The sequence below is a fragment of the Pristiophorus japonicus genome, chromosome 9 (assembly GCF_044704955.1).
Source record: "Pristiophorus japonicus isolate sPriJap1 chromosome 9, sPriJap1.hap1, whole genome shotgun sequence".
NCBI classification, from domain to species: Eukaryota; Metazoa; Chordata; class Chondrichthyes; family Pristiophoridae; genus Pristiophorus; species Pristiophorus japonicus.
Window position 1 is genome coordinate 67,346,628 of NC_091985.1, and position 16,673 is coordinate 67,363,300.

Sequence of the window (16,673 nt, forward strand, 5' to 3'; positions counted from 1 at the left end):
TTTATCTTTGTGTGTGTGTGTGTGTGTTGTTTGGTTTAAGCAGTGTAATAAATTATTACTAAAATCCAAGGGTTGGAGAAACTGGGAAGGGGGTAAATGTTATCTATAAAAAAACAGTTTGGGGAAAATTTCCAAGATCTTTACCATGATCCAAAAATAATGAAAAAAATGCAGAAAAATGCATTTCTAAACAAAAACAATTACTTGCCCATAATTTGTTTGCTTCTACATTTTAGAATCAAGCTATTTTCTGACAATTGCATTTAAAATTGATTTAAAGAAAATGTTTTGACGACCTAGCTGCTGATGTTTGTGATTTACCTTGTCCCCGGCACTGGATTTGTTATCACTGACCGACATAGTTTCCATGGTGAGGTGCTGATGTAACTTGACTCTGGCACATAAATGAAAGTAGCCTCACCTCATACTCTTCTCAGAAAAGAAGGAATGGAAAAGTATTCAAGTGGAATCCCTTCCCCATTCTGGGACTGCTGTGAGCCATCATTTATAACACTGACGTTAGCCATCGAGAATCTGCTCTACCATGTGGTTAGTTTTCTTTAACACAAAGTGGCTTTCCCTACCGGTGCTAGTAGCAGTTCAATTAAGGTCTCCTTGCAGAACATGAACACAGCATTACAACGAGTCTGGTCAGCTAAGAAAAGACCCATTTACTGGTGGACGTAGGGCAAACATCCTGCGAACCATGCTCAGATTATGGATTTCAAATTCTAGTTGCAGAATAGTGAAGAAAGGCATCCCAAACAGTGCTGTCTGATCTTTTGACAAAATGGCAGCTCCTGCATACAGATTACAAATTTTAAATTGTATTTTACACGTGTTTTTTGGAGCCATCTTTTGCTGGTGTTTCAGATTCTGCCAATTCTAGAAGCAAATCATTATTAACGGGTCAAGTAGTAGGATCCATTCCTTGCTATAATCACTTTTGGTGGGAATTGCCCTATATTCCAAGCATTGGTTGTAATCTTCTATAAGTAAGAACCTCTTGAATTCTTTGGAGAAAGCTATTCCTCAAGGGCAACAACTCATTTTCACATTTATCAGATACCATGCGTAGAATTCAATCCATATTAAATTGATATCCTGACTTTTTATTAATTACCTTTAGAGGTCAGAATGAAATTTCATAAAATCTTATATTCCAACTTATACCTGCAGTTATCTAATTCGGCAAGTTAAATAGGAGAGCAATCTGATTGGAACAACCTCATTATATTTTCTTACATTTTTAAATATATATTACAAAAAGTTAAATAAATGTGGAGGACCAAGCAACATTTGGCTGCTTCTACATCAATAAAAGGAAGGAGCTCGCACTATTGGTGATGAGAAATTCCACTTTTAATAGGCACAGGAAATGGCTTCTGCACCACTCCCATCCCATCATCTAATTCACAACTGTAGACTGGAATCAAAAATACAGCCAATTGTTCAGACAGCCATGCCAACTCACCATAACATGGAAGACAATCCCATGGAATCCTAAAGCTAAACACACATTATCAAAGATCCAAAGCACCAATAACCCTATAGAATACAATTCAGTTCGCACCTAGATCAAAGCACCTTTAATTCCTGATCTATAGACTTTTGCATTTCTCTTGCAGCCTGTATGTTTCTGATCTTCCATTCGGAATGTTGTTTCCGGTCTCCATTTTAAAACTAAGTTTATAGGTATACAATATATTTAATTATTAAAGACTGCTAATATAAAAATTACTTTTCTTCACCTTGGATGAGGGTATAATGAGCAGAATATCCCATGTATGTAGATTATACTAAACTAGACACGATGGCAAAAGCAATAATGAGCCACAATGCAATCAGATTCAAAAGATGTTCAATCTTTTAGTAATTAGGTGACAGATGCAATTATAAACATACAATAAAGGTCAAGAAAAGACGAGCTGGTCCATCAAGCACGTCCCCACATGGTACAACCTACTCTCACTATTAAACCCATTACATCTCCACCCACTTCTCAGAAGCGAACATACAATCTCTTGGGAGAGGCAAAAAAGGGAAGAAAATAGTTGGCCAATTTAGGAAAAACCTGGGAAGTTCCTCTCCAACCTCAATAGGCGATCAAGCAAGCTTCAGGTGCCCACGATGACTGCCACCACTATCCCCATCAACCCACCTCTGTTCTATAATTTGAGTGGTCACACACTGCTAATGAACTTGTCCAGTTCCTTTTTGAATGCTTGCAGTGAATCCAGACTCTTAAGTGCCAGCAACTTATTCCAGAGGGTCTGTGATTATGCCAAAGAAGAACTTAACTGACATCTAACCTAGCTATTCTTGCGTAATGTGTACTAAAAGTGAACAGACTTGGAGACAACATTGCGACACGAGTTGGAAATAGATTGGGAGATAGAAGGCAGACTAGGGATAAATGGTATACACTCTTGACTGGCAGGATGTGACGAGTGGCGTTCCCAGGGATCTGTACTGGGACCTCAGATTTTCATTATATTTATCAATGACTTGGAAGAAGGAAGAGAGAGTTGTACATACAAGTTTGGAGATGACACTAAGTTGGGAGGAACAGTAAGTAGTGAAAATGGGAGCAGGAAGTTGCAAAGGGAATTGACAAATGTTGCCCTTTATCTCAAGGGGGCTGAAATACAATGGGGAAGAAGTTATGCTTCAGTTGTATACAGCAATGGTGAGATCCCATCTGGGGTACTGCGTTCCTCATATAATGCTTGTATATTATTCCTCACTACTTACTGTAAACCTCGTCCCAATATGCTCTAAGATTTGCCCTTCCCTGTGTTACCAGTTTAAATCCTTTGTCACTACTCCATTTACCCTCTCTGCAAGAGAATTGATACTGATTTGGTTTTGCTGAAGTGTCTGGAACAAAACAAAAAGGCACATGTTAGGGTCAATTTTGTGAGGCCCCATGCTGCCAATGGGGCCTCGAGCACAGCCAGAACGTTGTAAAGTCACGGATGCACTGCCCATGCTTTTCCATTGAAAATCAATGAATAGAAAATTCTGAGTAGCGTGCTGTGATTTTTCAATCTGTGCCTGCTGTATGTAAAGCTTTATTGGCAGCAAATGTCTTTGCAAAGTTTACCTTCGTAACTCATTAGACATAGGCATGTTCCTGTTGCCGTGCAAACAGAATATGACATTTTTACAGTGCACTCACCAGTCACTGCTTTATAGCTGCTGAAACACATTTGTACAATGAAGGCATACGATTATAATTATACAAACCAGGATTTTCTTGTGCACCTCCAGTTTGTGTTTTGCACAGTTGCCCTCCATGATGGCATCTTTGAAGAGGTAAAGATGTTTGGTCTATTGCTTCGTTCCATATATCTGTTAGAGCCTTTTTTCTATAAGAAGTAAAATGCATTGATGCAGCAGCCCAATCTTATGGCCTTATGCATAATTTACCTGAATGCAAAGAATCTTGCCTACAGAAAGTTTACGAGAATTTTTGAGAGCTGAGTGAGTGCACAGTAATTGTCAGCGTTATAGGTAAACAATTATGGACAATTTACAATGGCCCGGAATTTGCGGTCAGCTGCGAAGCAAAGGGATTCACTGTTGGCCCCCACAGTAAGTTCTCCTGATCTCTGTGTCGAGAAGTTCAGGTTTTCTGATGTGCAATTCAAATCAACGTAGCATAACTAGGAGATCCCTAGTGCGAGCTGCTGTGATGGCAACAAACTGTCTTAGCAGCCAATCAAAATGCAGAATTCTTAGCAAACCGGTAAAAGTGAGTAAGCTCTTACATTTTTTTTAAATTAGAATTTTAAGAGAGAGCAAAACTAAGATTGGGGCTCTCGCATGGGGAAAAGGCAAACACCAGCAGCACCAACAACAACGTGTATTTATATAGCGTCTTTAACATAGTGAACCGACCCAAGGCACTTCATAGTAGGAGTATTGAGATTTTTTAATTTTGACACCAAGCTGCATAAGGAGAACTTAAGGCAGGTGACCAAAAGCTTGGCAAAGAGGTAGGTTTTAAGGAGTGTCTTGAGAGGCGGAGAGGTTTAGACAGGGAATGCCAGAAGGCCGAGGCAACAGAAGGCACGGCCACCATGGTTGAGTGATTATAATCAGGGATGCTCGAGGGCAGAATTAGAGGAGCACAAACATCTTGGGAGGGTTGTGGGACTGGAGGAGATTAGAGATAGGGAGGGGCGAGGCCATGGAGGGATTTGAAAACAAGGATGAGAATTTTGAAATCGAGGCGTTACTTAACCGGGAGCCAATTTAGATCAGCCTGCACAGGGGTGATGGGTGATCGGGATGTGGTACAAGTTAGGACAAGGGCAGCCGAGTTTCGGATCACCTCTAGTTTATGTAGGGTAGAATGTGGGAGGCCAGCCAGGAGTGCATTGGAATAGTTAAGTCTAGAGGTAATAAAGGCATGGATGAGGGCTTCAGCAACGGATGAGCTGAGGCAAGGGTGGAGATGGGCAATGTTAGAGGTGGAAAGAGGCAGTCTTAGTTATGCTGCAGATATGTGGCCGAAAGCTCATTTCAGGGTCAAATATGACACCAAGGTTGCGAACAGTCTGGTTCAGCCTTCTCCGCGATCACCTGATGCTGCACAGGACAGAGGGCATCAGCACCCGACCGCATTGCTGCCCAGGAGGTGGCCTCACGCCTACCATTTAAAGCCATATCAACACAGTGGGTAATCTCCAGTGGGCAATACTTTAATTATGTGTTATTCATTAATACTGGGCATGTTATTCCATTCATAGCATCTGTAAGGGTGGAGATTTTGGTTGATAAAAGACTCATTCTTCTTAGAGTCTTTTTGCCAAAAAAGTTTTAGGGGAAAGTACAACTATAACTTGACAAATACAAAAAAATCACCAGAAGATTTGTTTTTAAAGAGCATGATGGTCTTGTGGAATGCGGTTTGAGGTCGATTTCCCCATGCTCTGCATTATTTCAACCATGTGTGACATAAGTTGCTCCACTGGATCAGGGCAGGGTATAGATGAAATGCAAAATGCTAAACAGATACAAACACAATCAATAACCGAGTAACACTTGACTTGCCGTACAGGGGTGATGTTAGTTTTGGCTGCACAAGACGCCACACACATCGCCGTCACTTGCAGCCACCACCATGGGCAAGAATTGCCGCCTGATCTTCATGTTGGTGATAACCGCCGGCTTCTTCGTGGTGGAACTGGTGTCGGGGCACATGGGCAACTCCATTGCGCTGGTCTCGGATTCCTTCAACATGCTGTCTGATCTGATTTCTCTGCTCATCGGGCTGACGGCGGGCAACGTGTCGAGGATCACGAGGCACCGCAGGAACACCTACGGCTTTGTCCGGGCTGAGGTGGTCGGCGCCCTGGCCAACGCCGTCTTCCTCGCAGCCCTGACTTTCACCATTTTCGTCGAGGCGATCATAAGGCTGATCAAACCGCAGAAAATCGACGACGTCGAGCTAGTGCTGATGGTGGGATCCCTGGGGCTGGCGGTGAACATCCTGGGTCTGATCCTCTTCCAGAACTGTTGCTGCAAGACAACAATCGGCATCAGTCCAACAGGTGACTGACAATAACCGCGCCCTGTGGGGGTCGCGCCGGCGGGGCTCAGTGCCCTGTTTGTTTGTTAGAGTCTGGCTCCAGACTGCATTGAGCGCACGGTACACACCACAAGCTGCAGGAACAATGTCTGCGAAATAAATCACACTTGGAGGGGAAAGCCACCAATAGCGACCAAAGTATACGCATTTAATACCACCGGCATTTAATATTTTTTTTAATCACCCGATTGTGATTTTGTATTTATTTTTGCGATGTGTTTTTGTATAATGATGACCGGACGTGCCCTTGCCCGGAGCAGGTTGCTTTATTTAGTGTGAGTAATGCTCGGTGTGATAGATCATCCACCAGTGTGTCTGGGCAGCTGCCCGCCGCTCCACCAGGGTTCTGTCTGCTCATCGATTCTTGTGGTTTTCTTTTAGGTAACTTGGCAACCGGCACCAGAGAACAAAGAGAAAACCGAGAGTCTGGAACCGCGTCGGCCTTGAATATTCGAGGTAATACAATGGGATGGAAAGGCGGAGCAATGTGACAGTCGCTCTGAGGATGGCTGGAGGTCCTGCACTAAACACCAGCGCGCATCTTTATTCCAATGTCTGTTCGTAGTTTACCCAAACTCACTGAGAATGTAGCTTGATATTTGGACATCCAGTTTGCTACTCATCCTCGGTGGCAATATTGAGTTGGCGACTAATGTGAATTAAGAACAATTGCATGATTTCCCACATTCTCCTAATCCTCTTGTAGGATATTTAATATTAGACATCTAGAACACAACACCGAACATCTTTCAAAGTACAATAACCACAGGACATTCAGTACTATAAACTGGAGGGATTGGTTAGGAGACTCAGCTGTAGCAAAATAAACATCTTTTAAACAGTTTTAAATGCTCGATATTAAAAACAAAAGCCTCCAATTTAGCACCGCATTTTACACAGCATTTAAAAAAAAACGAGTGAATCTCCTGTGGCATTGCTCACGGTAACAATGGCCCTGAAATTCCGGCCTCCCCGGGTGCATACGGAATTCCTACGGACCCGGGAAGGCATCGGAAAAGCTGGTTTCCAGCGCGCAATATGCAATGCGCTGGAAACGGGCATTTCCAACCTGTCAAGTTTCTGGCTTGACAGATCGTAGCCAGATTGGGAGCGAGGACACTTGGAAGTGGAAATTTCCAATATTTATGCTTACAAATGTCTCAAAAATCTTGCGACTGAAAAAGCAGGTGCATAGCCTACTTTTACAGGCGCAAGTGTTTTAAAAAACACAAAAACATCTAAAAATAAAAGTTATTAAAACATAGTATTAAAAACCCTCCCCACAGCGGTAAGTTTATTTTAAAAAACTTTAAAAAACGGGAAATTATTTTTTTAAGACATTAATAACTTTAATTTAAATGAATGTAGTATAATTATTTTCTATTTTTTATTAGTATTTTGGGTGTTTGGGGCTGTGTTTTGGGAGTTTCGGGCTCTATCACAATCATAGTAATAGGAGTTTAGGACACTGGGTAACTCCTATTACTATGATACCTTACCTGATTGGCTGCCCAGAGCCATGTGAGTCCAGCTCGAGGCCTGCGCACGCGTCGACGTGCGACTAGCAGTCGAAGGAGGCCACAGTATCGGAAGGTCCAATGTGGGCACCAGCTTAAGGTAGGTGCGTATTTTTTCTCTAAAATGCCCGCAGGAAGGCCAAACCGAAATTTCAGGGCCATTACATTGGTGTAAGGAGTGACCATGTTTGTTTTTTTTCTCATTGCACTCTCTACAAGCATCAAGGAGCTCCTTCGTTAGATGTGGTGTAGAGGTCTCGCTGCCAAATAATGTGCCTCAACCCAATCTTGGAGAAGGACCCCTTACTGCAAAACAACTACAGCAACTCTCGATTAACCAGGTCCCTCGGGGATTGGGCTATTCCGGGTAAACAATTTTTCCGTTAGGGTGAGTCTACATTTTAAAGTTAAAACTTTAATGAAAAAATACAATCAGCTACAAACAGTAGCAAAAGATGGATATTACCAGCATGCATGTACAGGTTCTGTGCCTGGAACTGGTGCCGGCACTGTCCCCGTTCCCAACGTCAGTGGCGGCAACGAGAGACAGCGGCACACACACACCAGCAAAGCAAGGGCAGAGGAGGGGGATTTTTACGGTGACTGAGAGAGAGAGAGTGTGAGAGTGTGTGAGAGAGAGAATGAACCAATACAAATGAGCACAGTGTTTAGAAGGCGATTTTTCCAAATTATTTGGGGCTGTCTTTTCACTTGTTAGCAACAGAACTTTAAATCCTTTTACAACGGTTTCCCGTTGGATCTGTGTACGGATAATCGAGAGTTGCCTGTACATTTCCATTTCTGTATTGGTGTACAATTACGCTTTTGTGGATTCTGCCCGACTTTTCTTTTTATATAAGCATTAAATGTTACTGGTTTTTCTGCAATTTTTTTCTCCCCTTCCAACCTCTTTTGAAGTCAGTAACTTCTCATTGGAATATGTTTCTACAAGCATCAGTTAGGCTGCAATACCTCGTCCATGCAGCCTTTATTCACAGCTGAACATTGACAGTATCAATCAGTTAATTTACCATAGGGCCCTATGATAGGGGCATCACAGCTGAGCCTGATTCTCTCTCTAGCTGATAGCCATGTTCTCCAACAGGAATCACTGGATAACAATCAGGAGTTAGAACCTTGGATAGTTTTTCAGGGGCAGAGAGCAATTGTAGCACCCCTACCACTGTCCCAGATGAGAACAGCTAACTTAGCACAGACCAAGGATTGTACTCTGGATCCTCCTGGTCTGTATGGGTCAGCTACTCACTGGATTAAACTCGCTGACCAATGGGGGTGCAATTATTGCTTTTCTATGCAGTGTTACAGAGAAGTATATATTTTTTTAAGCTTGGAGAACAAGAAGAACCAGAAACGCAATTGTCAGTTTCATTGTGATCATGCAACATGTATTTGTTGCATGACTGGTTTCAATACATCTCACATTATTGTGTTAGTAAAGAAGTGAGTAAAGATTTTTCAAACTCCTTTCAAAGATGCGATGACACTTTAAGATTAAAATGACAAGAAGTCTTAGCATTTTTGGCTTGAGAAAACATAAAGAAAAAGTTAGTGGCAGACTGAACTATTGACATTCCCAGCGAGGTTGCTATGGTGCTTCCTTGTAATCTCTCATTTTAAAAGTGAGCTGTGAAACTCTGTGGGGAGTTTTCATATGGACTCCCTTGTGCACTAGCAATGTAATTCATTTGTCTTAGACTGAATGGAGGTGCTTCCGGTGTCTCCATGTATCTTTTCCAGTGACACGAGTGAGATAAATAGCTCAAGTAAAAGCGACTTCATGGTAGTGTTAAAAGAAAGGAATCCGAGAAATTCTGTTGTAATAATGTGCTGAGCAGTTTTCCTTCCAAGCTACTAAGGTAATAAAAGTTAATACGTTTTTATGTATTATAGATTGATGTTTTGCTACTTTAAGCCATGTTAAAGTTGACACTAATTAACAAGTTGATATTTTGTAATAGCTTATTGAAACATTTATTATTTGTGAAATGCACCTTGTACTATATTTCATTATAAATGGAGAAGGAAAAAATTAGTAGGTATGGATTTCATATAATAATTTAAAGTATATGAAATCAAAACTTACTTATTTTCCCCTTCCATTTTTTCTCAGTAAGTTCGTTAGTTTGTTTGATTGAACATTTGACAGGGACTAGGAAGGTCTAGGTTAAAATCCCAGGATCAGTTAGCATGATCTTTTATCCTTTTGAGGTGATTAAGATTAATACCACATCTGAAGATGTGTATCCACTGTAGCATTTGGGTGCAATGCTTTCTCTGCTATTTTTGGGCCTTCTTAAATGTCAATAATAGTTACAATCATGTAGGAATAAGAAAACAGTATTCCTTCTTCTCTGTATTTCCATCTACATAGAATTTGTATTGTGCATTTCCTATTTATTAGAGTAAGGGATAACATTGACAGAAGAATGGAACATTTCTTCAGTGCAGGAAACAAATAAATTGTGTTCCCTGTCAATATGACTCCAGAGACTTGAGCATATCATCTAGGCTAACACTTCAGTGAAATACTGAGGGAGCGCTGCACTGATGGCAGTGCCATCCTTCAGATATTATGTTAAACCAAGGCCTCGTCTGCCCCTCACAAGTGGACATCAAAATCCCATGGCTCTATTAGAAGAAGAGCAGGAGAGTTTTCCCTGTGTCATGGCTAACATTTATCTCTTAAATCAGCATCACTAAAACAAATTATTTGATCATTGATCTCATTGCTGTTTGTGGGACCTTGCTGTGTGTAAATTAGCTGCCACATTATATTACAACAGTGACTATACTTCAAAAGTACTTTATTGTCTATAAAGCACTTTGGGATTTCCCGACCTTGTGAAAGGCACTATATAAATATATATTTACTTCCTTTTCTTTTAAAATTGCAACCCTAGAATGACAACCCCTATTGAGCCAGTGCGATATTCACATTTCATGATTTGTTCTTGTGATGTCTCATTGATGCTAACTTTGAAATAGTGGTACATGCATGGAAGAGGGCACGGAGAAGACCAACAAAAATGATCCAAAGTATAAAAAAGGATCAGTTACAAGATTCAGATATGTTTGAGCTCTTTTAAGAGAAGACCTCATTGAGTTATATAAAATATTTAATGGCGTAAAGATGGGGATCTATAATATTTCAAGGCAGGATAGGGAATAGAACCAGAGGAGATATATTTAAATGAGTGAAAGGTAATTTTAAAACTTAAGTTGAAAATTACTTTACTCAAAGAGTGAATAATCTCCCAGGGTGAATTATTGAAGTCAAAGACTTTAGGCTGGATTTTAAGTGCACGGGGAGCAGGGGTGAGGGGGTGGGGGCGGCACGGCTGATCCGGAAGTGCGTGAGAAATGCAGAAGTCACTGCAGCGCGTCAGTCAGTGGCTTTTTAACCCAGCCACTGCATTACCATATAATTCCGGAATTTCCGACCAATTATCATAAACGGGCATGATGACAACCCGCAAGACACAATTGCAACTTTATTTTTATTCGTTTGTGGGATGTGGGTGTCGCTGGCAAGGGCAGCATTTATTGCCCATTCCTTTGCCCTTGAGAAGATGGTGGTGAGCCACCTTCTTGAACCGCTGCAGTCCGTGTGGTGAAGATACCTCCACAGTGCTGTTAGGGAGGGAGTTCCAGGATTTTGACCCAGCGACAATGAAAGAACAGTAATATACTTCCAAATCAGGATAGTGTGTGACTTGGAAAGGAACTTGGAGGTGATGAGTGTTCCCATGTTTCTGCTGCCTTTGTCCTTCTAGGTGGTAGAGGTCATCAGTTTGGGAGGTGCTGCCGAAGAAGCCTTGGCGAGATGCTGCAGTGCATCTTGTAGATGGTACCCTCTGCAGCCATGGTACACCGGTGGTGGAGGGAGTGAATGTTTAAGGTGGTGGATGGGGTGCCAATCAAGTGGGCTGGTTTGTTTTGGATGATGTCGAGCTTCTTGAATGTTGTTGGAGCTGCACTTATCCAGGCAAGTTGAGAGTATAACATCACTCTTGACTTGTGCCTTGTAGATAGTGGAAAGGCTTTGGGGAGTCAGGAGGTGAGACGCTCACCGCAGAATATCCAACCTCTGACCTGCTCTTGTTGCTACAGTATTTATGTGGCTGGCCCAGTTAAGTTTCTGGTATATGGTGACCCCCCAGGATGTTAATGGTGACGGATTCAGTGATGGTAATGCCATTGACTATCAAGGGGAGGTGGTTAGATTCTTGCTTGTTGGAGATAATCATTGCCTGGCACTTGTGTGGCGCAAATGTTACTTGCCACTTATCAGCCCGAGCCTGAATGTTGTCCAGGTCTAGCTGCATGCGGGCATAGAAACATAGAAAATAGGTGCAGGAGTAGGCCATTTGGCCCTTTGAGCCTGCACCACCATTCAATATGATCATGGCTGATCATCCAACTTCAGTACCCCATTCCTGCTTTCTATCCATACCCCCTGATCCCTTTAGCCATAAGGGCCACATCTAACTCCCTTTTGAATATATCTTAACAACTTTCTGTGGTAGAGAATTCCACAGGTTCACAATTCTCTGAGTGAAGAAGTTTCTCCTCATCTCAGTCCTAAATGGCTTACCCCTTATCCTTAGACTGTGACCCCTGGTTCTGGACAACGGGAACATTCTTTCTGCCTCTAACCTATCTAATCCCATCAGAATTTTATATGTTTCTATGAGATCCCCTCTCATTCTTCTAAATTCCAATGAATATAAGCCTAGTTGATCCACTCTTTCATCATATGTCAGTCCTGCCAGCCTGGGAATCAGTCTGGTGAACCTTTGCTGCACTCCCTCAATAGCAAGAATGTCCTTCCTCAGATTAGGGGACCAAAACTGTACACAATATTCAAGGCGTGGCCTCACCAAGGCCTTGTTCAACTGCAGTAAGACCTCCCCACTCCTATACTCAAATCCTCTCGCTATGAAGGCCAACATGCCATTTGCCTTCTTCACCACCTGCTGTACCTGCATGCCACCTTTCAATGACTGATATACCATGACACCCAGGTCTCGTTGCACCTCCCCTTTTCCTAATCTGTCACCATTCAGATAATATTCTGCCTCCTTGTTTTTGCCACCAAAGTGGATAACCTCACATTTATCTACATTATACTGCATCTGCCATGCATTTGTCCACTCACCTAACCTGTCCAAGTCACTCTGTCACCCTGCAGCGTCTTAGCATCCTCTTCACAGCTCACACTGCCACTCAGCTTAGTGTCATCTGCAAACTTGGAGATATTACATTCAATTCCTTCATCCAAATCATTAATGTATATTGTAAATAGCTGGGGTCCCAGCACTGAACCTTGCGGTATTCCACTAGTCACTGCCTGCCATTCTGAAAAGGACCCGTTTATTCCTACTCTTTGCTTCCTGTCTGCCAACCAGTTCTCTATCCACATCAATACATTACCCCCAATACCATGTGCTTTAATTTTGCACACTAATCTCTTGTGTGGGATCTTGTCAAAAGCCTTTTGAAAGTCCAAATACACCACATCCACTGGTTCTCCCTTATCCACTCTACTAGTTACATCCTCAAAAAATTCCAGAAGATTTGTCAAGCATGATTTCCCTTTCATAAATCCATGCTGACTTGGACCGGGACTTCTTGGGCATGGACGGCTTCATTATCTGAGAGGCTGTGAATGGCACTGAACATCCCCACTTCCAATCTTATGATGGAGGGAAGGTCATTGATGAAGCAGCTGAAGATGGTTGGGCCTAGGACACTGTCCAGAGGAACTCCTGCAGTGATGTCCTGGGGTTGTAATGATTGACCACCAACCACCACAACTCTCTCCCGTTGTGCTAGGTATGACTCCAGCCAGTGGAGCGTTTTGCCCCTGTTTCCCATTGACCTCAGTTTTACTAGGACTACTTGATGCCACACCCGGTCAAATGCTGCCTTGATGTTAAGGGCAATCACTCTCACCTCATCTCTGGAATTCAGCTGTTTTGTCCATGTTTGGGCCAAGGCTGTAATGAGATCTGGAGCCGAGTGGTCCTGGCAGAACCCAAACTGGGCATCGGTGAGTAGGTTATTGGTGAGTAAGTGCGCTTGATAGCAATGTCGATGGCAACTTCCATCACTTTGCTGATGATTGAGAGTAGACTAATGGAGCGGTAATTGCCTGGATTGGATTTGTCCTGCTTTTTGTGGACAGGCCATACCTGGGCAGTTTTCCACATTGTCAGGTAGATGCCAGTGTTGTAGCTGTACTGGAACAACTTGGCTAGAGGCACGGCTAGTTCTGGAGCACAAGTTTCAGCACGACAGCCAGGATGTTGTCGGGGCCCATAGCTTTTGCTGTATCCAGTGCGTTCATCCACTTCTTGAATCTAATTGGCTGAAAACTGACTTCTGTGATGGTGGGGACTTCAGGAGGATGCCAATATGGATCATCCACTCGACACTTCTGGCTGAAGATGGCTGTAAACGCTTCAGCCTTGTCTTTTGCACTCACGTGCTGAGCTCCACTATCATTGAGGATGGGAATATTCATGGAGCCTCCTCTTCCATTAGTTGTTTAATGGTCCACCACCATTCATGACTGGATGTGGCAGGACTGCAGAGTTTTGATCTGATCCGTTGCTATGTGGGATCACCTAGCCCTTTTTATAGCATGCTGCTTCTGCTTTTTAGCATGCATGTAGGCCTGTGTTGCAGCTTCCCCAGGTTGGCACCTCATTTTTAGGTAAACATCGAAACATAGAAAATGGGTGCAGGAGTAGGCCATTCGGCCCTTCGAGCCTGCACCACCATTCAATAAGATCATGGCTGATCATTCCCTCAGTACCCCTTTCCTGCTTTCTCTCCATACCCCTTGATCCCTAGGCCATATCTAACTCCCTCTTGAATATATCCAATGAACTGGCATAAACAACTCTCTGCGGTAGGGAATTCCACAGGTTAACAACTGTCTGAGTGAAGAAGTTTCTCCTCATCTCAGTCCTAAATGGCCTACCCCTTATCGTAAGACTGTGTCCCCTGGTTCTGGACTTCCCCACCATCGGGAACATTCTTCCCGCATCTAACCTGTCCAGTCCCGTCAGAATCTTGTAAGTTTCTATGAGATTCCCTCTCATCCTTCTAAGCTCCAGTGTATAAAGGCCCAGTTGATCCAGTCTCTCCTCATATGTCAGTCCCGCCATCCCAAGAATCAGTCTGATGAACCTTCGCTGAACTCCCTCAATAGCAAGAACGTCCTTCCTCAGATTAGGAGACCAAAACTGAACACAATATTCCAGGTGAGGCTTCACCAAGGCCCTGTACAACTGCAGTAAGACCTCCCTGCTCCTATACTCAAATCCCCTAGCTATGAAGCCCAACATACCATTTGCCTTCTTCATCGCCTGCTGTACCTGCATGCCAACTTTCAATGACTGATGAACCATGACACCCAGGCCTCGTTGCACTTCCCCCTTTCCTAATCTGCCTCCATTCAGATAATATTCTGCCTTCGTGTTTTTGCCATCAAAGTGGATAACCTCACATTTATCCACATTATACTGCATCTGCCATGCATTTGCCCACTCACCTAACCTGTCCAAGTCACCCTGCAGCCTTTCAGTGTCCTCCTCACAGCTCTCACCGCCACCCAGTTTCGTGTCATCTGCAAACTTGGTGCTGCTCTTGGCATGCTCTTCTACACTCCTCATTGAACCAGGGTTGGTCCCCTGGCTTGATGGTAATGGTAGTGAGGGATATGCAGGACCATGAGGTTACAGATTGTGGTGGAATACAATTCTGTTGCTACTGATGACCCAAAGAGCTGCTAGATCTGTTCTGAATTTATCCCATTTAGCCACACATCACGATGGAGGGTATCCTCAGTGTGAAGACAGGTCTTCATCTCTGCAATAATTGTGCAGTGGTCACTGCTACCAATGCTGTCATGGATAGATGCGTCTGTGACAGTTAGATTGGCGAGAGCGAGGTCAAGTAAGTTTTTCCCTCATGTTGGTTCTCTCACCACCTGTCGCAGGCCCAGTCTGGCAGCTATGTCCCTCAGGACTTGACCAGCTTGGTTAGTAGTGGTGCTAGCGAGCCACTCTTGGTGATGGACATTGAAGTCCCCCACCTCGAGTATATTCTGTGTCCTTGCTACCTTCAGTGCTTCTTCCAAGTGATGTTCAACATGGAGGAGTATGGATTCATCAGCTGAGGGAGGGTGGTAGGTGGTAATCAGCAGGAGGTTTCCTTGCCCATCCTTGACCTGAAGCCATGAGAAGTCATGGGGTCCGGAGTCAATGTTAAGGCCTCCCAGGGCCACTCCCTCCCAACTATATACCACTGTGTCGCCACCCCTGTTAGGTCTGTCCTGCTGGTGGTACAGGACATACCCAGGCATGGTGATGGAGGAGTTTGGGATATTGGCTGAAAGGTATGATTCTCTGAGTATGACTATGTCAGTCTGTTGCTTGACTAGTCTGTGGGACAGCTCTCTTAATGTTGGTACCGGTCCCCAGGTGTTGGTGAGGAGGACTTTGCAGGGAAGACAGGGCTGGCTGTGCCACTGCCGAGGTCGATGCTGCGTGGTCCGTCTGGTTTTACTCTTCTTATTGTTTCTTGTAGCGTTTTTTTACAGCTGATTGGCTTGCTCGGCCATTTCATAGGGCAATTGAGAATCAACCACATATAGGCCAGACCATGAAAGGACGGCAGATTTCCTTCCCTACATCCTGATGTGTGTAAAAAGAAAGAAAGACTTGCATTTATATAGCGCCTTTCATGACCACTGGATGTCTGAAAGCGCTTTACAGCCAATGAAGTACTTTTGGAGTGTAGTCACTGTGTATCACCCCAACCCCCTCACTCTGTCTTCTCACGCCTACTCCAGCACATCAGTGCTCACAACAACGGTACACCCATTCCTCTTTGTCTATGCATAGGAACATAGAAAATAGGTGCAGGAGTAGGTCATTCGGCCCTTTGAGCCTGCACCACCATTCAATAAGATCATGGCTGATCAAGCAACTTCAGTACCCCATTCCTGCTTTCTCTCCATACCCCTTGATCCCTTTAGCTGTAAGGGCCACATCTAACTCCCTTTTGAATATATCTAACGAACTGTCCGCAACAACTTTCTGTGGTAGAGAATTCCACAGGTTCATAATTCTCTGAGTGAAGACATACCCCTTATCCATAGACTGTGACCCCTGGTTCTGGACTTCCCCAACAGCGGGAACATTCTTCCTGCATCTAATCTGTCCAATGTCCAATTTTATATGTTTCTATGCGATCCCCTCTCATTCTTCTAAATTCCAGTGAATTTTAGCCTGGTTGATTCAATCTTTCTTCATATGTCAGTCCTGCCATCCTGGGAATCAGCCTGGTGAATCTTCGCTGCACTCCCTCAAAGCAAGAATGTCCTTCCTCAGATTAGGAGACCAAAACTGTACACAATATTTAAGGCGTGGCCTCGCCAAGGCCTTGTACAACTGCAGTAAGACCTACCTGCTCCTATACTCAAATCCTCACGCTATAAGGCCAGCATGCCATTTGCCTTCTTC

At 43.5% G+C, this 16,673-nt stretch overlaps 1 protein-coding gene across 2 annotated transcripts in view; it reads left to right on the plus strand.

Moving 5' to 3' along the window:
- The first annotated feature begins 5,107 nt into the window (after positions 1–5,107).
- LOC139272627 (calcium/manganese antiporter SLC30A10-like) overlaps positions 5,108–16,673 on the plus strand; it is a 46,687-nt gene continuing 35,121 nt past the window's right edge. For both annotated transcript variants that reach the window (XM_070888705.1, XM_070888706.1), the window contains exons 1-2: positions 5,108–5,561; positions 5,981–6,055. In XM_070888705.1, the coding sequence (XP_070744806.1) occupies positions 5,132–5,561; positions 5,981–6,055 (505 nt within the window). In that variant the 5' untranslated portion in view covers positions 5,108–5,131. The remainder of the gene's footprint in view (positions 5,562–5,980; positions 6,056–16,673) is intronic.